At 41.5% G+C, this 26,198-nt stretch overlaps 1 protein-coding gene across 4 annotated transcripts in view; it reads right to left on the reverse strand.

Moving 5' to 3' along the window:
• lrba (LPS responsive beige-like anchor protein) overlaps window positions 1–26,198 on the reverse strand; it is a 231,454-nt gene that overhangs the window by 46,865 nt on the left and 158,391 nt on the right. For all 4 annotated transcript variants that reach the window (XM_034687798.1, XM_034687799.1, XM_034687797.1 and 1 more), the window contains 7 exons: window positions 14,024–14,141; window positions 13,765–13,867; window positions 11,796–11,911; window positions 11,550–11,662; window positions 5,115–5,255; window positions 3,215–3,334; window positions 166–318 (listed from right to left, as the gene is read on the reverse strand). In XM_034687798.1, the coding sequence (XP_034543689.1) occupies window positions 166–318; window positions 3,215–3,334; window positions 5,115–5,255; window positions 11,550–11,662; window positions 11,796–11,911; window positions 13,765–13,867; window positions 14,024–14,141 (864 nt within the window). The remainder of the gene's footprint in view (window positions 1–165; window positions 319–3,214; window positions 3,335–5,114; window positions 5,256–11,549; window positions 11,663–11,795; window positions 11,912–13,764; window positions 13,868–14,023; window positions 14,142–26,198) is intronic.

A 26,198-nucleotide genomic window follows, 5' to 3' on the forward strand; every position in this document is an offset into this window, starting at 1 on the left:
GTTTGCAAGGAGGCTTAACTTCACCTCTTTGCTGGTTTTTACTATAGCCAGAGGCTAGAGTCAGCATTTCCCATATGGCAACCACCATCTTTGGGCTTTATAATGCTTCATCACAAACCAATGGCTGGCATCAATTAGACTTCATCTATGTCCATGTTTTCTTACCAGGCGATTGATGCGCACAAACTCCTCTGGACTTTTTGCCCAAGGCGGCAGCTCCACATTAGAAACCAGGGTGCTGTCCTCCATCACTCCCAGGTTGTAGTTGTTGGCGTTGACAAACATCTCAGGGAGGTAGTAGAACTCTGGGATCAGCTCCTGCATGGATACGGCACAGAAATACATTTTTTATTTAAAAAGTGTAATTACATTATTATAACATGACAAGCAATAAGTGATGACATAACCATTTTTGAAGTTCTATTTTGGACTTTGATGCCGTTTTCAGACACAAGAGCTCCTCTAAATAACTGATGCAGACTTGATTTTGGGTAAGATGATAATGTTTAATGAAGGAAAGTCAAGTCATGCCTAGACTACAGGAGGCTCGCAGAGGTCAAAAGAAAGAGGTCAGGTTCTGCAACCTGTGAAAGCTAGATCAAGATATGTCTAAGGAGAGCAAAAGAAGAACAAGATCAGTTAACAGTGTTATACTCAGCTTAGAACTGATTTAGCAATTTCTTTCAGTGTGTCTGTTACGTCACTTTTCTAAATTGTAGAGTTCTTCATGGAACCATTATTTCTGACTGCTTATGTGCTACGCTTCAGATAATGTTGGAAAAACCCCTGGCTGTTCACTCAGCTCTTGTTTTTCACTTCAAATGTTCTTGTTAGATTGTCTGTATCCTTAGTTTTTCTGCTAGCAGAGACAAAAAACATGAAGTCAAATCCCCTCCTAACTAAGCTGACTTTATTTGGCTCTCTGAAGGAACACAAAAGTATTCTTGAATTGGCAGATGACAGGCAAAGAATTATGGCTACGACAGGAGATGTAACTCTATAACTTTAGCCATTCGTCTCTCTTAACGAAGCAGAACATGCCGCAATGAGTGTAAAGATTAAGATAGTGTGTTTGAGTTTTAAAACATGCAGATACATCTGTGCTGCTACTCCAGGATTAAACTATAATGGTATTGTTTTGTTTGGATGATTATGCTGCATAAAGATGGACCACAGGATGTCTCAACTCTCGGCTGCTTGGCATCAAAATTCGAAAACAAAGCATGGAATGTGTATTGCGTTGAAAAAGTTGACATCCAAACATGCTTTAAAACAGCTCACTTCATATGAGTTTTTGGTGCATATATAAAATAAAATAAATATTCACAACACTGGACTTTGTTAGCATTTCAAAATGTAAACTTATTGAAAACATTTGTTTTAGGGATTTGTTAGTAGCCCTACTGTCTGGGATCAAGTGCTGATTGGTCCCCTTAAGAAGGACACAACATTGCAAACATGTTGACAGTCTGACATTAGAGATGAACAGAGCACTGCCAACACCAAGCCATCGTGTCTTAGTCTGTCAGAAAAGAAGCAACGGTGACTTAAAGTTGAGTCTCTATGAAATTGAAGAACCCTCTCAGATGCAACTTGATCTCAAAATACATAAACCAATACACTAAAATAACAGCTTGCCATCCTTTCATGAGATTAGTGACACAATTCATCCTGCCTCTCATCAATGGGATGAAAACATCCAATCAAATGAGCAAGTAAACACGCAGGTTTAAAACAACATAGCACTTCCTCACTTCTTAAATGTCTTCACTCCACAAAACCTGACCCAAACTAAAGGTCGACCTCTTAACGAGTCCTCCAGCTCACCCAGGTTCACTGGCTGCAGCCTGCTGTAAATCTGAGCTGGAGGTGGCAGGATGCACACACACACATTCAGAACCACGCTAACAAAACCTTGAGGGCTCTTCTCCACTCCCCTTCACCCATGCTTGCCTTGCGTGGACCATTATGTGCAATGGACCCTTTGCTCCGGCCTGGTCAGAGGCCAGCCCCTCTGATCCCCAATCCTGTCCTGTCATGGGTCACCGGAGGGGGCTCTGGCCTCTGGGCTCTTCTGCTACACTTCCACTGTTGCTACTTCTAACCCCTCTACCCTCCTCTGTCCCCCTCTGATGCCTCTGGGCTTAGGCTAGGGGTCAAGGGATTGGGGATTGGAGGTCATGCTAGCGTCACCCAGGCTAGAGACACATTGAATCTGGGTGTTGTAACCTATTATCACCCCTTCTTTAGCATTGGGGAAAGAAAACACTGGGGCTTTTTGCCCTCTGGCAGGGACAGAGGGCTGCTATCAATGGCTCAGATGCAAAAGCTAAATGGTGTACTTAGCATACCTAATTGATACATCTCCTCTCTAATTCCTCTTTTGCCTGCAACATGAATATGTGCATCCAAGTGGATAAAGTCGACGGGCTTTTATTCATTATATGCTAAAAACTTGAGCTGAACAAGAGAACCAAGTGATGCGGTCCAGATTTCCCTTTTATTTTGATCTGAGCTTCAGCTCTCACAGTTTTATCCACATTGACAGGTCTAGACTGAGAGAGCAAACAAGGGCTCTCATTGGGCTTTCGCAATCAAGCATTGGCCAGCTACGTAGTAACACAATCCATATGTTTTATCGGTGGGATGTGAGGGGGGTGGTGGTAAACGCAATCAAGCGTCAAAACCCCCAACACCAGTGCTGTTCCCCTGTCCAGTGACCCAGTACCAGGAGACCAAGCAAAACCTGGCTTTGACAGAGAATGTCTGACTGTAGTCGTAAATGTTTTAGGAGAGCTGTTAAAGTGTGCACTGGGGGGTTCGAGGGCCCTCAGTATGAGAATGACCTGCGCTGTTTCAGGGCAGATCCAACAGCTCAGCAGAGTTTGGGGGCCCAGTGGGCAGGGATTCAAGTCCAGGTTATAGCTGGCTGAATCTGAGACAGACGGCCGGGACAGATGAGGATTAGTTGACGCTTTGATCAGAGGAAAAGGAAGCTTACACTGCATCGGGACAATGATTGGTAGTGACTAGACATTACTCTTTTGAAACTTTTTCTTCTTTGTCTGGAAGGATGGGGAGAATTTGTTCTCTGTCCTTTATCTCTTCAAATGTCTAACCTTCCTACGAGTCAAACATCTTCAAAGACGAAAAAGAAAGACTAATTTTGGGATGTATTTCCATATCTGTGTGTAGGAATCAAGGTGTACAGTACCTTGACATCAGAAGTATCTCTCTGGCAGTTCCTCCAGGCCCTTGACACTGAGGAGAAGGTGCGGTCTGCATGATCAAACTTCCCTCCTTGGAAGTTGAGGAAAAATGTTGTGAAAGGTTCCTGTTGATAAGAAAAAAAATGTAATCAACACTGAGGATTCTGCTGCTGTAACTGGCACCACATATTGTGATGAAAACTATATGGACAAAGTATTTGGCCACACTTGTTAAATATTGAATTAAGGTGTTTCAATCAGACCTCTTATCTCAAGTGAAGGCGATCTTAATTCTTCAGCACAAAGAAGGACTAGAAAGAAATGGTTTGATAAGTTTGGTGTGGAAGAACTTGACTTGACCTCAACCCCATCAAGGCCTTCTCATCCAACATCAGTGCCCAACCTTATAAATGCTCTACAGGATGAATGGGCACAAAAAATTCCCAAGAAAACACTCCAGCCCTCCAAGAAGAGTGGAAGCTGTTATAAGAGGGACCAACTCCATATCAAAGTATATGTATTTGAATACAATATCATTACAGCCCCTACTGGTGTAGTGATCATGCATCCAAATACTTTGTCCATATAGTGTACTTGTTCAAATAGAATCACTGTTTCTTCTCTATTCCTTGCCGTTCAATAGAGCATCAAGTCAACAGGTCTGATTCAAATCTACTTGATTTACAATCCCTCTAACAAACCAGCATCCAAAAATGGACAAGTAAAATAAGAATAATCCCAGTGAGCCTGTAAAGCCAATACACTTGTGCTACTGATGCATTTCTAATCATGTATAATCTTGTTAGGTCAGATCAATAGCTGTCTCTCTGACACAACGGCTCCCAAGTGACATGGACACAATATGCTGGGCCACAGCTACAAAGTCCTACTGTAGATGGCTAATTAAGTTCAGCCTGGAATGACGTCAGCCTCATTTGTTTAAAAAAGTGAAAGTGAGGTTAACCACATTGTATTTCTGTGTACAGTTCAAAACAACACAACTGGATTAAGTGAAATGTAAAATCTCATAAATAAACACGACGCTCACAGAAATAGTCCAAAATGTTTGGAGCAGAAACAGTTTTCAGTTCCTCTCTGATGGTACGTTTGATATTTAAGTGGGGGTTTCTGGTAAAGTGGCTTTGGAATAAGCCGGCTAATGATGTGCAGGGATCAATGAGGTAACTCTACTGGGACTCACTGAGACAGTGAGCTACTGGGACAATAACAGGAGAAAACTGCACATTGGAGAAACTTAGTAACCCTCCTCTCCCCGGAGTGCAGTGTGGAAAGATTGATGGCGTCTATTCAACAAAGGTACGAGAAGAGAGCAAACCAGTGCGCAATGTACACAGCAGATGATCTTCAATAACTAAATCAGATCTTGTATCACACCATTTGTTCTTTAATAATTGTAAAGTCCTGCTTCTAATGAAGATTTTTTTCAAGCATGAAATTTAATTGCACTTTTTTTTACAAGTCAGCAAGACTGTAAAATAAATTATATGCAACAGTAAAAGCAGAAAATAGGCATGTAATGCAATATTTCATCTATTGTGCATATATTCTCAATCTGATTAATGTGCTTCTGAAGCAGATGCCTGATATGAAATTAATGAGTAACAAATGATACTACTACAGAAAATAATGTAAATACAGAAATACATCATTTGTTGGTAAAGAAGTTGAGGATGCATATTGCTGTACAAAACTCTACATTCAAAGCTACGTGCAAGTGTGGCCAATGTATGAGCTGCAAAGTCTTTATGTTGAAGATGAACATCCTGCAAATTATTTGGATGCATATCATTATTTTTATGACTTTTATAACACTGTAATAAAAGCAAAGACTAACAAAGTAATGAGTAATTTTAAAATGCATCTTCAATTATTCATTGCACTTACGATTCGCAGCAGCCACATCTGAGTGAAGCTGGAGGTGGAGTAGTGTGTGCCATAATGGAACTTGGGCACCTGATCATCCTCCCAGGACTCATAGCGCTCTGAAAAGAATGCTGCCCTCTTGGGGTTCAGAGCACCAATGGGCTGTGGAGAAAGGTGGACATAAAACATATTTTCAGGTATGATTTAAAAGGGAAATATCACCCATGGATCCTTTAAACAGAGATAGTTAAAGGAAAACAAACACATTGAGAAAGGAGAAGTGTGGAAGCATTGCTACATTCTTCTTCCATGGATACATTCAGGGACCACTCTATGTAGAATAACATTTGCAAAGGCAAATGAAGCTGGTAACCTTTGTGCAATCTCAAATGAATATTAGATGATGTTTCCCTTCAGACAGAGATCAATCCTCTCCCACAGAGTGCTTTTTAGAGGCTGTGAAACAGAGCCCCTGCAGCTGTAGTCTGTCAGAGAAAACTAATGTGCTCCAATGAAAGAGTGCCTACGAGGAATATCAATAGCAGGGCTGCAAGTTCCTTTAATTTCTGCTTTTATTAATCTGTAACTAATACACCGGTCACCAGGCCTATTTGGAGTCTAGAAAAATGGTTAAGTTGCATTAATTTTCCATCGCTCCACAAAACCAATAAGCCTGTGCTGCTTGGCTATTATTTAAATACTCATTTATAGGAATCACTTTCAGGCTGGTTCAATTTTTATTAGTCTTCTGCTGGATGTGCCTCATTCCCTCAACCCCCCTCTCATCTTTCTTCCTCTCTCACATACACACACATACACACAGCAGATCAATAGTAATGGAATGATGGCCTTTTGAGGATGAGGGGCTAGTAGGGCGTGGATCAATTGGATCTCTTTCATATCATAGGGTGCCTGTCACAGCAAGACTCATCGTGGGCCGGGCATTGATATTGATCTATACGAAGGCTACTGTGTTGTGTGGGTGTAATGGGGCATGCTTGTGAGCATGTATTTGTGTGTAGTGGGAGTGATGCACAAAGGATTTCTGCAGAACTGCATGCTTTTTTCACTTTAGGCTGTGCACGTATTTTGTTATTTTGTAAACATTGCTTCAGATTGTGTGCGGATTTACTCTGCAAAACACCTCTCGTGCCACAGTGCTGTGTAGCTGCGCGCTGACAGTGATACACTATGGGCTTCCTCTGGGCCACTGGGGGGTGGGTGAGTACACAGAGTGAATTATACATCAAGCCCATTGGTCTGATTTATAGCCCTAATATCAGTCGGCTCATTAAAAAAAGAAAAGGGAGAGGAGGCATATAAAATAAATAAAAAAAGACTGAAAGTGCCACAGTGACAGAGAGAGGGAGAATTGTGTGCGAGTGCGTGTGTGCATGGAGGGGGGGCTGTTGGTTTGCGCGAGGCAGACATTGTTTACTGCTGTAAATTACTGTGAGGCTGGCGCTCCCCGCTTACAGTAGCTACAGCAGAACGGCGGTGACGGCGTCGTACATCAGAGCAAAGAGAGCTGATGGAACGCCTGCTGCCGCCCCGCCACAGATTGGCCTAATATGTCGTGGCAAAGAAAAGCGCTCTGATGAGGACTCAGATGAATGAACCAATCTCGTAGTTTTAATTAGACCAGAGAATGAGCTGCAGAACAAAAGACGCGGTGGCGCTTTGAAGAGGTAAACAACAGAGAATAACTCTTGGATTACTTCTAATCAGATCCTCATCAGCAGACAAGGAGGAGGAGAGGGTACGAGAGCTCGTGTGGCAACAGTAAGAAAGTATCACAAGGCAGGAATACAGTAACTACAACTACAGGGGGGAATATTTGGCATCTTTCAGGAACAAATGTGTCTAAAAATATCAGATTAACACATACTATAATGCATATGGGCATAATATAAAAAACAAGTCCCTTAACTCCAAAGTCAAGCCTGAATCATAACCGAGTATGAGTCAGAGACACATTTAACAGGTTATTAAGATTATACATAATACTTCCTGTGTGTGGTTCAATAAGTAAACTAAGTAGCCCTCCAAATTATCCTCAGGTTGCGTACTTGACAAATATTTTAAGAATGTGTATGTATACACAGAGGGAAACCACATTAAGCAGCAACCAGGATTTTCCTGAGAACTATTAGAAAAACGTTACGGAGTTCTGCCTTGATTTTCAAACAATAATGGGTCACCAGTGATGAAGCTTAATGGCTTACTGACGATTTGAGCATCACTTGGGCTTTGAATCGTAAATCAAAAGAGCCTTTTGAGCGGAGTGTTTATGTATAATGTCCTATTTAAACAGTGAAAATGGTGTGGAGGGCCTGGGGGATAAACATATGGGGCGCGTATGGTGAAATCAATACACCATTAGCTGATGTGGCTGTGAGTAGTCGGTTATAGCACAAAGGTAGAGGAGAATGCTCAATAAATCCTGACTTTTTTCTTTTGCTATGTAAATGTTGACTACTTAATCTGTGGTTTGGGAGGCTAACGTGCCTTTAAATGTTAGCTGTGCATCATAAAACGATACACAACAACAAAAATGATCATGCTTTTGCCTTTAGCGGATCTGCATGACCTCACTGACCGATTGAAGCCATCTTAGAGCTTTACACATGTGCAAAACAAGTGTATTTACATGGTCAAATATGTGACAGTGTGCAGAGCTGGGGTCTGCAAAAGGTAGGGGGAGAGTTACACCACTTGCAGTCTGTTCGAGTGTGTGCTTATCGTGACTACAATGTTATCTCGGGGGTCGGCGTTTGATGTCAGGTTGAGGTTAGAGTTTATGATAAGAAAGTCCCCGGGGTCAGAATGGCTCAGGCGGCAGGGAACATAAATTCTGTGTGGCCTCTGTTGTGCTGGGGGATGATGACAGTGTGTGACACACACACATTCGCGTTCATGGCAATTTGGCTTCTCAATGTCACTCGGAGGCTTCTCAGATGACCTGTTTCTACGAGACAGCCACCAACGTGACATAAAATGAGGGAGAAATAAGAGAGATGTGGATGGTGAGAAAGAGAGACAGTTAGAGGAGGAGAAGTGAAACAATGAAGAGGGAGCAGAGCAGGAGAAAGTCAACGATTCAGACGTGAAAACTGAACTTGAAGGTCAGGAAACATTTGGACGCAAAAGAAAAGAAACACAAATGATTGTGGGTGCAGGGTGGGTGGGGGTGGGGGTGCATTCAGGGGGCTGTGCAGTGTTGTTTGCCCTTTTCCAGACACTGCAGTCTGCCACGCTCCAGTGGTCATACACTGATATCACACGTGTGTCAACAACATGAATAAAACAGATGTAATAAAGATTGGCCCCTCTCCCTCCCTCCCCCCTCTCCCTCACACTCTGCTGCTCTGCTCGTCGGAGAAAAGAAGTGCAATGACGGCAAATAATGATGTTCTTCTTCACTCTCCCCTCCTCTCTCTTTTTATGCTCTCAGATTGTCTTTCTGTTTCTCCTCCTTTCACCGATCTTCCCTTGATTCACTCTGTCCCCCAGGGGCTGAGAGGGTTGACTGAGCACAGAGGCTGAGCTGTCCAAACTCCAAAGGCAGTGCAGAGGAGGAGGAGAAGAGCAGGAGGCAGACTGAGCAGAGGAATCAAGAGGAGGGCTGCATGTTTGTGTGTGCGTGTGTTTATGTGTGTTTGTGGGGCAAGTACAACTGTCACATTTCAGCCTACTGGGCAACATGAAGCCAGATAAACAGAGGAATTATGCAGCTTCATGCAGCGGGGAGAGCTACTCTGGGAGGGATAAAAACAGTGGACAGAGGCACAGAAGAGCAGATCAGATGTGAAGGCAGGACTGGGCAGAACCTCGGGGACAAGGTGTTGACTGCTGGGGTGTTTGAATCTGTATGACAGGGAGCCGTGAAAGAACGGAAGTGTGAGAGGATGGCTCATGTTTGGAGGAAATGTGCAGGGCTTCTGTGTTGCTGTGGAACAAAGGGTGAAGATATTTCTTCTACCCTGCTCTGTTTCCAATTTTAATGCTAAGGGCCGTGTCATACGATTGCATTACCAAAATTTCAAGTCACAGGTTATTACGTCACTGGATTTGCAGATTAGAAGATTTGTATTTCTCATCCCTGATTCTAGAAAACTCATCATTATATCTGATTTTTGGATAATGACCAGTAGATCAAAAATGGATGCAGCTGTACTGTTTGTATCCATTCTCTACATGTGCTACTGCATGACACTTAACTTGTCACTACAAAACCAGGCTTCTAGCATTTCCTAATTTTATTGATATTGACCCCATTATTAAGCCTCCTTCATGACCCAAGTCTTCATCTGTTCTACTATCTGCACTTAACTATGTTTTGGTGGAAAGACGAGATGACAGCACAGCTTTAACAAAATTTGTATGGCTTCTATTGATGCGATTTTCTGTACCTTTCCCTGACACTCATTTTGCTGACCCAACCTTGAATGCATTAGAATGTATCATCATGTTGCCTCATTCAGTTTGCTAACAAACTTTTTTACTCCTAATTTCAACATGGGATTACTATTTTAACGAATGGGACTTGTTACAAAATCTAGGTGCATTTATCACCGCTGCTTTGCATGGAGGAGAACGACCCACAGCAGCTGCAGCAGCAGGCAGTAGGCTATTTTCTACCTCAGACAGTCAAGGGTGCTGCGTTTTGGTTGAATCTAATGCATAAAGCTGATGTGCATGACTGTGGACGCTGTATCCCACATTAGAAGAAATTAATTTGCCTTATGTTGTCTTTTGCTTCCTCCTAATCTTTTGCTTTGTAGCCAAACTTTCTACCCTTTTGCACGTTCAGCCATCCTCCCAAACAACTGACCACTGGAATTCTTCCTTGTGTCGTTTAGTTCCTGTCGGCTTGCAATTCAGCAAACTTTATTAGACAATCCTTGTGTGTTTGAGTCCCAGTGATTCACTCAACGGATGTGGACACAATGTTATGTTTCTTTTTAGTTTCTTGTACTTGAATCTTGTTACCATAGACACTTGGAATGTCACTTCCTGTAAATCCACACATTTTTTCTTGCTTTTCACGTCCTGTTAAGAAGTGGTGAAAGTGAAGTTTCTGTGCTGATGTTATGTTTTTACACGGCCTTCAAGAGATTAAACTCTCACTTCTTGGCAAGGCAGCGGTTGTCCTCAACTCACTCTTTTTTTATCCACAAAAAATAACCTGCTTGGCTCTACTGACCATATTTGGATTCTTTGTTACATGAACTTAAAAATGTCAAAGTTTATCTTACATTCCAATCATAGAGCATATTCTTAATGTCCTACCCAAAACAATGGAAACCCATTCACAGCACCTCATACTGTGCATCTTTTTAAACCCGGTGATGTTTGTTCTAAACACATCCTCACTGTAATATTTCATTTTGTGTCAGTAGATAAGTTTACACACCTCTCTCTGACCCTGCATTAACGCAAGATTCTTCCAGGATATGAACAAATGTCCTCCATATAACTCTGAAATAAATTTCTTCCAACACATCCCCTTCCATTAGCACATGCCTCATGTTTCCTTCACTGATTTATTCAGCCATTTTGGTTCCAGCATCTAAACAGTTGCTCAATCATCTCACTCTCAAGCTAATCCTCCTTCCTCCCACCACTGCACTGCATTACGCATAACTGGAGTTCACTCCAGCGAGGGGAGCTGAGGATTAAGTTTTCAGTTAGTTTTTCTATCAGTGAATGAGTGGAAAAGACAGGGAGTTCATGCAGGTAAATAATTACATGTCTACTTACAGCATGGGGGAGAGTCTTTTAAGCAGTTTCAGCTGTGTGAGTGTGTGTATTTATGTGCCAGGGAGCATCTTAGGGCAGCTTTCATTGTTTTAAGCCCAATCATTTGATGCCTGGAGCTACCAGGGAGTATTACTTCACTTCCTGGGGTGCTTCAGAAGGTCAGTCTTGAAAGAATTTAATTATGAACTTGGAAATGAGAGAGAAAAAGAAACTACAAGACAGCAGCAGTCGCTAAGGGAACAGTGGAACAGAGAGCAGAGTGTGAACCTGATTTGGATTCGGGAGTGGAGGGCTGCCTAAACTAACGGAAGTCAGCAACTAATCACACAAATCTTCTGTTAGATACAGTATTAAACCTAGGATTTTATGAAATCAGTCACAGTATAAACTTTTCAACAGACATTTTAAAATTCATCAAACTGGATTTAGACTACATTTGCTGAAATAAATGAGATCTGGAGAAATTTTATGGCCACAAAATGAATGATTAAAGGTGCTTCAAAACCTAACTAATGCAGTAATTTTTCAATCTTCTACAGCCAATATAACAAAATATTACCTCTATTAGTGAAGACAAAGAGAGTGATCACACACTGCTTACTTCTTCTGACTTTGCCCCCTCTGTTTGGGGTCAAAAAAAAGGAGGAGGAGAGCTTTGAGGATTGAGAGACTGAGGATGCTTGAGTGTCATACCTTGGATAGATCTCTGAAGTTGCTGGGCAGAGTGAGGTCAAGTTCCTCTGAGTCGTAGTTAGTGATCACCCAGGGGAAGACCGGGTACTGGTTTAGGTCGTTAAAGGTCCGACCTGGTGGAAGGGAAGGAAATGAAGAGGAGATATAATGTAAAAGCATACATAAATCATGGTACACATGACCGTGTGTCTCCCTCTGTGCAGCAATGTGCAGTGACATCACACTGGTGTTGGGTACGGTCCTCACCAGAGATGGTGTTGAGGAAGATTAGGTATTCAAAGTTGGATATTTCACGACGTTGCCAGCGCTGGGTCATGTTGGAGGCCTTGAACAGCTGCTTTGGTGTGGCCAAAGAGATACGTCTACAAAAAGAAAGTGTGACAACAATAACTCGTTAACATCATAGTGTTTTTTGCCCTAGAGAAATAGCATGAAGTTCTACATAGACAAAGTCTGTCACAACATCAGAAGAACAGCAGTTAGAAAACCTGGCTTAATGAGACTGTTGCAACACAGATGTCATGAAATAAAAAATCTATTAAACTTGCAGTCTTTCTAATTAAGAAGACAAATACACAATAAACCAGGCTGTATATTTGTGTGCATGTGAGCACACACACACACAGAGAGAGCCCAGGGCATGATATATGGAGTGGGACAAAAACAAATGACCCCCAATCCAATTAAAACAAAGGGAAATGATGGAATTAATCACTGTCAGGGTGTGAGATTATGGTCATTAGGCTTCTCAAAGGTGAAAATACAACCTTCATAACATCAGTGTATGGTCGGATGCCACCTTGTAATATGCATTAACATACTTCTACATATCCTACGTTTCCTTTTTCATCACTGACTGGATCACATCATAATTAGAGTCAAATATTTAGGGATTAATAAAGGAAAGAAGTTGTGATGAAAACATAAAGATTAGCGGCATGAGGCATTAGTTTGTGCTGTGCTGGTTGCATTTGCTGGTGTGTGTGTGTTACCCTGTACATCTGTCTTCAGGTCAAAGGAGCAAGGTGTATCTGCCCTATAAACTATCTTGATTAATGAGCCAAACACACACACACAATCACCCCAGGAGCCCTCTCTACCCCCTTAATTAATTTGATTGGATTCCCTTCGTCTCTCAGGCTGATTTCACAGTTTTTCAGTGCTCACTGTTGCTATGTTGAACATTTTTGGTTTCCCTAATGTTGAAATTTTTTTTCCAGAAGATCCTAAATCTTGCTGTCAGACACAAGTTAACTCCCGAAACATGAACGGATCTTACTCGACAACAACTGTCAAAACTCAGATTATTGGAGAAAATACATTTCACAATATGAAGCATGAAACGAAACAAATCCAGACGGTTTATGGAAAAACGAAAGACTTGGTTTTTGCCCGTGAGTGTTGCCAAGTTATTGCCTGGAATGTAGTTTTACTCTCAAAGAAAGTGTTCAAAACGTATCTTGCATAAATCTGCAGTTTTCATATAAACTGTGTGCAGAAAGTTTTAGCCAAAACAAGAGCAAATGTGTTTGCTCATGAGGTTTATTCCCATTTCTCCCTCTTATTCTTATTCTTATTATTTTCTTTCATTATCCTTATAAATGGCCTACAAATCACTTTGTGTACAGTTTGTATTTTTAGTCCTTTGAGAAGAAAAGGTGACTCTGCATTACTTGCATTGCATAAATTGACCATTAGACCCTCATCTTTCCTTAATGTATTAAACTAAAGCCTCTAACTGGCTGCATCAAAAAAGAAAAATATGCCCTAAAAGCACCAGATAGTTTTACTTCCTGGACCCTACACAGTGAACACACATGCCAGCAGCTAGGTCAGGCTTCAGCACTGCCCTGACACAGAGAAGACATGATGTGAGGAGAGGGTGCGGGGAAAGAGGGGGGTGTGCCCTGCAGGCTTACAAGCAGCTATTTGCTTCACACTGATGGAAATAAATAAATGAACCGGACTGTGTTTGTGTGAAGCCAATTATGTTCAGGCGGGGCTGCAGAAAGTAGGAGGGATGGACAGATCAGTGACCAAAGCCCTGGGTGCATGTGACAGCAGGGAGGGGAGGAGGGACATTCAGTAGGGTGTACATGAAGAATACTGTCCATGTGAGAAAATGCCATGTGTTAGGTTGCACGAATCTGCAAAGACAGTCTAGTATCTATCAATAATGTCACAAAAAGAGGTGCTGCGCATTTCTGTGTCTCACCTGGTCTGTGGAAGACCAAAATTCGTGCCAACCCCAACTCGAGGAAGACTGTGGACCACCTTCTTGACTGTGGTGGCATCTGGGAAGTTGAACATGACTGCAGCTAAACAGAAGAAGGAGAAATGCATCTTGTTAGCATATCACCAATCATGAATACCACATAACTCCAGACAAGCAAGACTCTGGGATTGGTCCAGAGAGATCACCAAAAAGTGTGCATCAGTGTTTGCATATGGGTTATCGACAGATGTGGTCTTACTTCTGTTGGCCATGAAGATTTCCAGAGCAGTATTCTGCAGGAGGTAACGTCTGGAAAAGATGGCCCGGATCTCTGTGAACAGCCATTTTCCATGAAGACCTTCTGTGTAGGCGAGAATCTGCAAAACAGGACAGGAAAACAGAAAGAGGTGGTGAATAAAATGGGAATCATTTAAGGGACAGATATTTTCAAAAAAATCCAGAGATTAGAGAAAAGGAAAGGAAATGTAAAAAAGGGAAGAGAAGAGGAGCAGACAGAAGGCTTGGTGGTTCATATCTCACACAGTGATGGCACAGCAGCCCGAACAGCACGATTAATGTCTTGTATTGATCAGCCTCAATGAAAAAGGGATCCCTTTAGCAAGAGAATGGGCTTCCATTCAGCTGGACATGGTAAAGGACATGTTCAGTTCACTAAAAGATAATCCATTTTACAGCTTTCAGGTGAGGAGGAATACCAGAGAAGGACAGTACTATATATTAGAGAAGTAAATATTGTGTAGCTGTGGTTTAACGTGACAAGGATGAGGTTATTTTATGCTAACCATCTGATTAGACTATTATGTATATTTCCTTGGAGGTAGCTGACAGAGAGGTCAAACTATATCATGTTAGACCAGCTTTAGATTTAGATTTTTTTTGATGACCTGAGCTTAATCCGTCCCTATGGAAATTGCGGGGGCTGTCAGAGTAACTTGTCCTGACGGCTGCCACAGTACCTGACACACTGAGATGCCGAGCCCTGCCCCTGTGATTTGTAGTCCTAATAATCCAGCATTTAGTTTTGCTGCTAACCTACTTAGCCCCACTGTATTAACCAGGCTTTTGTTTCAACCTCTTCTTTTGTTTTCAGAAGCGTCTTTGACAAGGGGCGTGCAGGGATATGGTGTAAAGGTAAAAGGGATGTTTTAGGTTGTCACTGCATGGTTCAGAGGCTGAGTTATTAATCAAAAATATTCAAATGTCAGCTAGCAAGCTAGGTCTTGTGTTAAAGGAGCTCATTAGAAGAAAGGGACAGCAGAGGGGACCAGCTGAGGTCTTTGCCAACCAGCTGAGGACAGCCCCCTTTCCTGGCTGTCTCCATGAGGAATAAGACCTGCCTGCATCGCAGACTCACTTCAAAGTCTCTGGAGTTCAATTAAATGTGGATTAGAGGCTTGGAGAAGCTGGCTGGTGCTGCATCCACCAGCCTCCGATCTTCTTTATCAGGATCTCTAAGATGATGATACCAGTCACATCTGCTTGTAGTCAACCACACTACAAGATGGTGCAGGTCTCATAAGAGAAACAACTCTATGTTTTATCATTAAGGAAAATCATTCCGTAATGTAAACTAATATATTTGTTGGGAAAGAGACGATACCTAAAGCTCCTGTAGGGAGTTTTTGACTGGTTATGAAACAGACTGAAACTAACAGTGATGCCTCTTTATGACCTACAAAAGGAAACTAGACCAATAGCAATCAGATTGACGATTTGTATTTTGTCATTTTAAATGCCTGTGTCCACTGCTGGGGGGTAGGTGTCAGACGAGGTGATTTACAGCATAATGAAGAAGCAGCTGATTTATACTTTTAGAAAGCCAATATTCTTGCTGAGTAATAAATTAGACTGTTAAAAGAAATCAGGGTGAGATTTTTTTGTCAGAAAACATGATTCAACATCGACACAAACAGAAAGTTCCTCAAAGGAGCTTTAATCAAGGATGTTTATTTCAAATATTAAAGAGAAAGAAATCAGCATGTCCCACTTCAGTTCATCCACACATTTAACAATGTGTAACAAGATGTTCAATAGTGAGCTTTTAAAAGGCTGAAAGCAGACTTTTTAAGCTTTTGGACCATGCCAGGTTAGCTGCTTTTCTCTTTTTCCTTATCTTATGCTAAGCTAAGTTATCCAGCTGCTGACGGTAGTTTCGATCTTAGTGCACTGCCTTTGAAGGCTAACTGTAGACTGTATATTTCAACCTTTTATCAGTAAAATTAGTTTGTGTTTTGGTTAGCAGAAAGGGTGAGACATGCGGCTTCATCAGCATGACTTGGTTGCATCAGTGCAATATGTCAGCGCCTATTGAGATGCTCTTTTGGCTTCACATCTCACAACTGGCTATAATGAAGGCATGGTGTCGGTTCTATATACACTCAATGAGGGCGACCGACTGTGTTGCCAAAAAAACACCAACAGAATCAATATATTTCAAACTTTCTCTTAAATGTATTAAACTTAATTTGGATAATGGTAGTTTTGCTCATTCTGTAAAAAAAGAAAAAAATGTTGACCCATCAGAATAAAAGCTTTCCAAAATCAGGCATTTCTTAATTTAACAGTTAACATATATAGATACAGTGTTCAAAGTCAAATTACAGATTTGCACCTTTAAGTCATATGATTCTTTAACATATTGTTTTTGTCTCTGATCTTCAGGGACCTTATTAAGCACAGCTCATTATTTGCTCTAAGCAGTCTTGTTGCAAGCCTAGACATTGCATTTTAACAATAAACAAGCTAAGACCCCTGATTATAATGATTTACTGTGACAGACAAGATGCCTATCAGATTACCATGTCAACAACCATGACATGACATGAAAGATTGAAACACTGACAGGAAACACTTCAGACTATTTCTTAAACTGTTTCTCGGTATCTGATCAAAAATGAAATTCCTGTTTCCAGGTGTATGATAAGTGAATTCTCGTACAGTGACCTTTCACCTCCAAAAAGGAAGCGGTTGACTCATTTCATCCCTGGAGTACACTCATGAAGCTCCTGATGGATGTCAACATGATGCTCAGTGTTGAACTGATAGAGTTGCATGTTCTGATTCCACAGATAAATGTGACAGAAGCCGAGGCAGCCAGAGATCATATTTTTCCCCAGACCGATGAATCTCCTGGAATGCTGTAAATAGCACTCCACGTTCCTGAGATCATTGTCCCTATCCACGGCGCCCTTTTCCCTTGCAGATGAAAAAGCTGAGAGGTCGACAAGGAGCGTGACAAACTATCGGTGGTGTAATGCTCCAGCCGCTCTGACAACGTCTGGACAAATTACAACGGTGTGGAGGTTATTGTCCGAGCTGGAATTATGGCTGCACCGGCTTCTTCTGTGATAAATAGTGATGGTGGAGCTGGAGGAGTCAGGCTCAAAGAGATGATAATGCTACAGAGGCAAAGGGAAAATGAAAAAAAAAAACTGGGCAAGGTTTTGGATTGAATTCACATCAAATTATCTGAGCCAAAGAAGGTTGTTCAGCTTAAAAATGATACAAATAAAAAGAAATGTCTTGAAAAGAGGATAGCAGAGAGGGAACATGAAATGGATCAGGCGGTTATACTTCAACTTGATTGGTTGAGTATAAAGCACAGTTTTATTGATGTTCATTTCAAGCGGAACATTATCCATGGACTCAGGTCTGCTGCGTCCTGAGATCAATTTCAAAGCGTCACGCGGGAGGACACAGCCAAACAGAAAACAAAGGAGCCGGTCTTGATTGCAATGCTTTCTCTCTTTCCATCTCTCCGTCTCTCCGTCTCTCCCTCCTCCTCCTCCTCTTTCAACCTGTTTGTGAGCCGGGCGCTGCTGCTCATTTCTGAAGCACTGTCGTTTGTCTTTGTCAGATGCCCAAAAGACTGCGGAATGAAGAGGGACACATGAAGAGGGGCCGGGTGACTGTGGCTGGGGTGTGTAACCACACACGCAAAAAAACTGTCAACGCTGAATCTACAGGCAGCGTTTGCCAGTGAACCTTCTCCATCATGCTTTCCTTCATAAAAACACAAGATCTGTTAGCGAGCGCTGCCTCTTTAGAAACACGGGTAAAGTCAAGTGGAGGAAGATGGTGACACGGGTGAAATTTAATTGAAACTGCTCTGAATTAGGAAGGAGTAACAGGAGAAACAGAGCAACTATCAGCAGTGTGCTTTAAGATAGATGAGCCTCTCAACTGGCTTCGCTACACCAGGTTGAACGTGTGTGCGTTTGTGTGTGTGTTTTTGGGCTGATAAGACCCTTGAGTTGAAGGGAAAGGAGCCACTGCCAATTCCCAATAATCCTTATTTGTCATAAAATATTGAGGAAAGTCTACTTTCAGCACCACAATCCTCAATTTTGTGAAAGAAGAAAGGCAAGAAGCTGCTGGTAAACAGTGTTTGATAAGTGGTGTATGCATATTTGCTCGTTGGGTTTAATGTGCCGTGCATCCTTGAAGGAAAATGAGGTGATTGAAGTTCAATTTGTTGCCTGTTATTAAGCATTTCCGCATGGCTGCCTCGGTTAAAGGATAATGGATGAGGGATTTATTATTACCTTTTGGTCAAATGAAGTGGTGTGGGAGATAAGGTGATGAAATTAATGAGCGGGAGGAAGAGAGGTGATCCATCAACATCAAAAACAGAGACTAGGGACAAGCGGTATAAGGAGAACTTGATAGAATTCATCAAGAGAAAAAACCTGTGGACAAATAAGCATGTAGAGCTGCTTATTGCTTTTTCATTACCAAAGAGCTGCCTACCTCCCACTACTGCACATGTCACAGAATGACTATTACATGCAAACAATGGACGATGGAGGCCGTAGATAGCCAGGACTTTCAGCAGAATCCTATTTTTCTTGTTAAAAGGTCCCAAAAACAGACAAAGAAATGCTGCATACAGCTAAGTCACAGTCATGCTGTTTAATTACTGTAGGTAGATTGATTCTTGGGTCATTCAAGTGAGAGAATCACAGAGTTTCAGACCCTGAAAACACTTTTGGTGCAGTAGCAAATGAGAAAGAAAACATAGAAAACACAATCTAACATTAAATAGCTTTTTGATTTCCACAAAGATGCCACATCTCTGACAATCCTACTCTCTTCCTTTACTAGTGTTTCCTTTTCCATGTTCTTGTTTCGTCTATCCCCCTCGTCTTAGCCCCCACCATCCCCTGTTCCACCCTGGTAAACGAGGCCTTGTCACCCCCCATCAGTAAATGAGTTCATCGGACTAACGAGCAAGCAAAGGGCCCCGACACACTAACGAGGGTCTGTTGGCTGCCTGAGCCTCTGGACCAATCAGGACCCTCATCACCGTTGACACAAAGCCTTCCAGAGCCCTCTGGAGCCAATTAAGACAGATTTTGCTTTTGAGATTGAGTGATAGACTGAAAAAAAAAAGATAGGAAGAGGGAGAAAGAAGAACTTAGAGGACTGTACTAGAAAGACATAGCAACATATTTGCATTAAAAATATTTCTCTGAAGACGTTTTTGTTTGAATCAAATACCATCACAGGTGAAAAAGGTTTGGTTGGTGAGTTTGGAGGGCATGAAAAAAAAGGCAAATCATTCAAGAGGAAAACTTAAGAACATGGAATCACATGACGTTAAGACAGTACATCCACATGACTCTACTTTCACACTCCAACAGTTATCCTGTAGCCTTTGCGGCTCAGCAAGAGTGTGATTTGACCAACAGGCCATGACACCATCTCCTTCTAGTCATGCGCTCCATGATGGCTGAACTGTGGGAATAGCTTAGCCAGGCTTGTTGTGCAAATATGCAAATTGTTATACTAACTTTGGACCGATCACCAGTCAGGTTACCTGACACCCAAGAATGCAAAAACAGTTTAACATTTTGGGAAACACTTGATCTCTTGTCCAGAGTTTGAGGAAACAATTGTTTCAACTCATATCTTTGTGGCGTCAACAAAAAAACAAGACATTTGTTTACAGCTTCATGCTAAGCTAAGCTAAGCTAAGCTAAGCATCTGCTTGATGTGGCTTTATATTAAATGGACAAGAGTGTAATTGAATGTGTGTATTTCTCACATTAAAATAACATTACAGCCAAACTTAACTGGCTCACATATCTATAAATAGCCTGAACATATGTGTGAATAAGAGCAGACAAAGCCGATGCAACACTAGATGCATTGTCAGTGGGGTTCAATATAAGTAGTAAAGACTGTTCTGAGTCCTTCCATGATTGATGGGCACAATTGTTGTAAAATCATGTAACTAATTCAAGATGTAATCTCTGCTCACGCATAAAGCTCTATTTGCCTCGAGGGGAGTAAAACAAACTACAAGGTCAAGACAAATAAATACAACCAAAGAGCTGTGCTGGAGTGTGAGAGAATTAAAGCAAAATAAACAAGCCCAGCTTGGAGCAAGTGTTGGGTTATGAAGCCTGAGGGCTCAAAGCATTCAGTCCCAAAAGTCTCCCAGTCAGAGTCTGCACTCCCTGAGGAAAGTCCCCTTTGAAAGGATCTTTGGGGCCACTTAGTCTGAATTTAGCCTAATAGGGATTAAACCCTTTTTCTGGCTCTTTTCACTGTTTGCCAACAGGTTAGCCTTTTCTCCTTCCCTTTCCTTTGCAGCTTAGCCTTTTTGAAGTGAGAACAAAAAAAGGTCCAGTGTGGGTTTAGGGAAATGCTGCAGTGATCTTAGGGTTAATTGGAAGAGAAGTGAAGTCTTCAGTGCATTGACTCATTAAACATTCAGCTTTTGAGTCTAAAATATGAGGACGAAAGAAGAAGGGTCTTGACACATTAAGGGACACCAAAGCTGCTAGTTAAACTTTAGTGGTGTCAGATGTAGAGATATACATTGACAGAGAAGTAATGGTTGAAAGTATCCCACATCTCAGTAAATGAGATTCTATGCATTTCTAAGTGTGATGTTCTCTGTATCAAATACCAAGGAGCACTCAGAGGTACCTTTTTCAATATAAAAAACAGGAGTTCCTTTCAGACCAAATCACAGCTTATAGTGGGGCCCTATAGGGGCAGCGTCTGTAGCTCAAAGGTGATGTGGAACAAAAGATGGATAAGGCAACACAGTGAGGGGAAGAGGGGTGTGAAATGCAGCAGACATCCACAAACTGAGAAGATCCTCTGCTGTCTTTGCATCATTAGGACACAAGTTTGAAACCTTCAAATGCAATCATGTATTTAAAATGCTTTCAAGTTTAAATTTCACTTGATTCTGAATAGTGCCACAATGAAATGTCCTCATACAGATTGCTTTTTACACAGAAGAGGAGTTAACTTGAAACATACTCTTTAAAAGGTGAATTTTACTGAAGTAACAATGATTAGAAAAAAACACTTATAGAACGCAGATTCAGGTTTGTACCAGTATCCGGTTTCTACTCCAGTGAAATCACCAAACCACTGAGTTACACATACAGCTTTAATAGCAATGCCTGGCACCTGTTGAGACTGCACTGAATGGGCTTTCAGGAATTCCTTGATTTGTGGAGCTCATTGGTATAATCACTCCCACATCAGGAAAAGGAGAAACAAATTGTATATGCTTTTCACCATTATTCAGAAAATCAAGTAGACAGCCTAACACCCCCTCCCGTACTCCTCTATAAGCCACCACGCCAAACATCAGACAGGATAAGATCGCTGACCAGCTCCTATCGCATTCTCCCCGCTTTCCTTCAATCTCTCATTTTGCCATTTAGTGACGGATAGGCCTTTTTGGGGTCGGTGCAAAGCTTCACTGGAGTAAATTCTTTTCTAATCCGGCTATTGTCACCAGCTTAAGTGGGTGTGGGGTGAAAAGTACACCCCTCTCGGGGAATTCGGGCTTGCTTGTCCGAGGCAAAAGATGAGGCACAGAATAGGACTTGTGCAAACGAATGGATGTGGAGACTTTTAGGAGTTTGAAGGTGACTCAATTGGAGCTACAGGTTTGTCAGTGACAAGCATTTTGAGTTACTATTATAAAAGAGTGAACTTAAATAATACGAATATCTGGCAAACTTCGAAAATGTAATAGGAAGTATTTAGCTATAAAGCTGCCAATATTATTATGTATATTTGTCACTCCAGCCAGAAATGACACCGATAAAGGTGGTGCAGTTAACCAAAACATTGAAACTGTGAAGTACCAAAGCAAAACAAGAAGCTGAAAGACCCTAAAATGCTCAGATGAGCATGACTGGGGGTTACCACAAGAATCCACTTTAACATTTAACATGTGACATTGGATCTATTGTTTATCTAAACTTAATTTTGAGAAGCTTTCATAAGACTCAAAAAATGTTTGGTGTTTTGGGCCTAGCACTATACTGCCTTGAATAGTGGTTGAAAGCAAATGTAATTTTCATCACCCTTTCTTTTTTACAAGTTAACCAGACAAATAACCTGTGGATTTGAGAATTATTAGCAATTATCTGTGCACAAAAGTGTTTTTTTGAAATCTTGTACTACAGTTTAGCTTCCACAGAACAAAAGAAAAAGCTGTGTCGTGCTAATGTCTGCTCAAGGGGAGTCTTGGTGAAAGTTCCTGCTGAAAGTCCCCATAGATGTTCCATTTCAACCAGACTGGACGGCCCATTAACCAAACGGGCAATGAAAGCACCAGCATTCAGCAATGTAACAGAGTACAAATCAATGCTATCTGCTTCCCTTATGAAACGGATACATCTGGTTAGAATTACTCTTTAGAGTCTTCCAGGGATTAACAGCTTTAATGCACATTATGTTTTAATGTTGTCATTTAGCTTTTAAATTTATGAGGCATTCCAAGATAACAAACACAGATAAAAGGCAGCTCAACAACACATATTTACTCAAATTCTGCAACATATGGATCTGGTTTTATCATCTGAAATGGAGCACAGCCCTTTCTGACAAAACATAACCACATTAACAATTCCAATTTCCAATACGCCGAGCTGGACATCGATCTTTCAATTGGAGCCGGTGTCTCTCTGACCTCAGCTGAATAACAGAGGCTTGTGCGAACAGCAGGTACACAGGTGCTGATTGTAATATCAGTAGCCTACCAGGCAGACTGGCATCCATAAACAGGCCAATCCATCAGGCTGTTGTGTTGCCTTTGACACGTGTGTCAGAGGCAGACGAAGGGAATAAATGATGGAGAGAGGGGATCAATCAAAGGCAGGGAGGGGAGGCACCTGCCCCCTGACTGGCCCAGTCAAGCCCAGAGATGGAGCATGATGGAGGGGCTAGGCTCAGGTGCAAAGAGGGGGTGGCAGCTCTTTGTCTGGAGGTGCTTGGTTAAGTGTGAGGCAGGCAGGTCTCGGCCATAGCGGTTTGTGGTTGTGTTGAGGTCCAAAGTCAGGTCACAAACACAGGGATAGAGAGGAGCCGAGCGTGTTTGTTAGTGAAAAGAGATGGGATGGTTGTTTGTGTGTGTGTGAGGTGAGAGCAGTTGGAAGGGAGACATTAGTCATCATTAGGTGTCGAGATGACACTGTGTAATGGTTCTTTACGTGATAACCAATGTGGCAACAGTCTTTACCAAACCTGTCCTACCTGGTTATTACTCACAGCATTGATTTACCAGCCTGTTTTGCTCAAGAGTCACAGTTTACATCATGTTATGGGTAAAAAAGAAAAGATGTCGTGACCCAAGTGAAACCTTCTCGTTAGCTCTGTAAAAAACAGAATCAAATGCTGGGCATGAATATTCCTATTAATCATATCTAAATAAAACTGAAAGACTGAAGGTATGCTGTATGATCTGTGTGACTGTCCTTAACCATGGCAGTGCTTTGAGCCAATACCATAAGTGTGTTTACAAACTCAAAATGAATATGTTAATATGCTAATATTTAGCAGGTATGATTTCTAGCATGTTAACCATCTTGATTTAGCATGTTAGCATCATCAGAACTAACCAGAAAGTACAACTTAAGCTGACCTGGTACCTACAAAATAAAGCATTTAGCTCAACAACGCCAAACTTATGCACGCTACAGGGCAACGTTAGGGGATCACTTAAGGTCATTCAGGATTCATCTATTGGAAACCAAGAATGTCTGTAGCAATCTCAAATTCATGTAACTGTGAAAACACAGTCGTTCGAGAGGATAAGAGAAAACTTTGACTTGCTGGTTGCCCCAAAAAATATTCAGGGTTTCTCCAAAGACATTGGGGTTAATCCTCTTGGGACTATGAACATCTACCTTTAATTTTATAGCAATTCATCTCACAGTTGTTCACATATTTCCTCAAAAAAATTATCTTAAGAGTTGTTTCAAAAAGAAGAGAAATCACAAATAAAAAGATTTATCCTTTTTGGATCACAAACACTTTTCCTAATGTCATTCAAATTCAAACAAAAGTTATTTTATCTCTTTAGTAGTCCAGCTAAGCCAAAGACCAACCATATTTAAGTTGCTTTCAACCTTGAAGCATGGTCTGAAACAATGAAAGACAAATTCTTCCCATTTATTTCCTCCAGTTTGAAAATATGACAACAGCTAAAAGTATAACAGATACTGGCCATAACCAAAAAGGGCCAACAATATCTTTGAGGCCTGTCATTGATGAGTCTGTCCTAACCACTCATGAATAGTCTATACCTGACCAGAGGAGAGTTGACCTCATCCTTACAGTGTAAACTTCTTAAGAAGAATACAAGGGACGAGATCACAACCACAGATGTGGTTAGAGACTCAAAACGGAGATAGGTGGGCTGGATGGTCATTTTCAGAAAGTGAGAGATATAGTTAACAAAACAACAAGACTCATCCTCTCCAATATGCTTATATCGCTAGTAAGCATTTCCACAGGTCTTTATGTCTAGACGCTCAAAAACCCTGGACTGGGACTTGACATAAGCAGTAAGGCAGAAATAGAAGAGCAATATGATAATAATTATGGAAGAGACAAATTAGGCCGTTAGGGAAAGATACTTGAGATTAAACTGACCCTGGATGTTGAGAAATCCCGGACTGGGAAAATCTTAGAGGAACACACGACAGCTGATATTCAAGTCGTTTCCAGAAAGGAAACATTTTATGTCATCCAAGTGCTGTAATTACTGTAACGGGAAAGCAAGGAGCGGCAGACAGTGAAAGAGTCAAAGAAAGAGAAGGAAGGTCATCTAAACCTATCACTCTGCAAGTTGTTGTCGTGGTGTGGCTGAGCGATTTATTGACCATCCCAGGATGCACCCTGTCAGAGGATACGTGGTGACGGAACGGCATGAAGGAAAGACGGAGGGAGGGAGCGAGGGAGGCCAATATGAATGAGTGAGAGTGAGGGGATCCCTTTCCTTGGGCTCATTGATAATGACATACCTGCTTGGGCTGTCCGTTAGTCCTATAGCACACACTACTTAGGCTCTAACTGGAAAATCAATAGGCTCCTCTCTGAGAGACCTCTCGCTGCCATGGCTCTTCGTGATTGGCAGCTGCAGCCGAAGGTCGTCCCAGGCGACCATGAGAGTTTGGCGGAGCGAGCAGGGTGGAGGGGAGGGGGAGGAGGAGGAGGGAGGGGTTTGCGGTCCCAGCAGTTTGACACTTTAGAGAGAGCTTAACGATTTGGGACTGGTGGCTGCATAACACCAGGGTGGTTTTCTTTGACTGAGTGACCATCCATTCAGCCACTCCAGCTAACCCCGAGGAGCCGTCACCACCCCACTAATTAGAGTAACCAATGTCTGCTCAATGGAGGCTTCATCATTGCATAGTCCAAGGTTGGACACTGACCTTTAGGAAATATTTACTGGATTTATTTCCAAAAGTCATTTTTCACTCAGCTAAAACTTTTTGCAATAGTAATCGCAGGATCCAGATCAAGTAGCAAAGTCAAACTTTGGTTTTGACCTTCTATCAACAGATATGTTTTCTGGTCACATGAAGAGTAAGAATGGCCTCTCTACATTCAGATGTACTTTAACAAATCTGTGACCTTTGTGTCATTATTAAAGGCAGTTATATTTGGTTATCATATTGTGAATGGCACAGTGAGTGATTATCTTATCTACTTCCTTTTTATCAGTGAGTAAAAAAAATAACTTCACTTTAAGCACAGTAGTTCATTTTAAAGCTCCCTTGAGGAATTTTTTTTTAGCTGGTTACTAAACACAGTGGAATTAATATTGATGCCTCGTTATGAGCTACAAAAGCAAACCAGACCATCAAGATAGATAATTTTAATGTCTGAATCTGCTGGTGCGGGTTACATGTTAGATGAAGGGATTAACCGTATCCTGTGTTTTTACAAATTATTACTCATGCATTCGAGTGTTTAAATGAAGCAGGGTGCAATTTTTTAGTAAACAAAAAAAAATATGCTATAAAAAATGCAAAGGACAAATATCAGCAAGGGAATAAGAGGTACTGTTTGTTGACAGAGGGTACCATAATCGACACAAACTGATAGTTAATGCTAAAATATCATATGTTAAAGCAACTATTTACAGT

This window comes from Notolabrus celidotus, chromosome 7, assembly GCF_009762535.1.
Source record: "Notolabrus celidotus isolate fNotCel1 chromosome 7, fNotCel1.pri, whole genome shotgun sequence".
In the NCBI taxonomy this organism is placed as follows: Eukaryota; Metazoa; Chordata; class Actinopteri; order Labriformes; family Labridae; genus Notolabrus; species Notolabrus celidotus.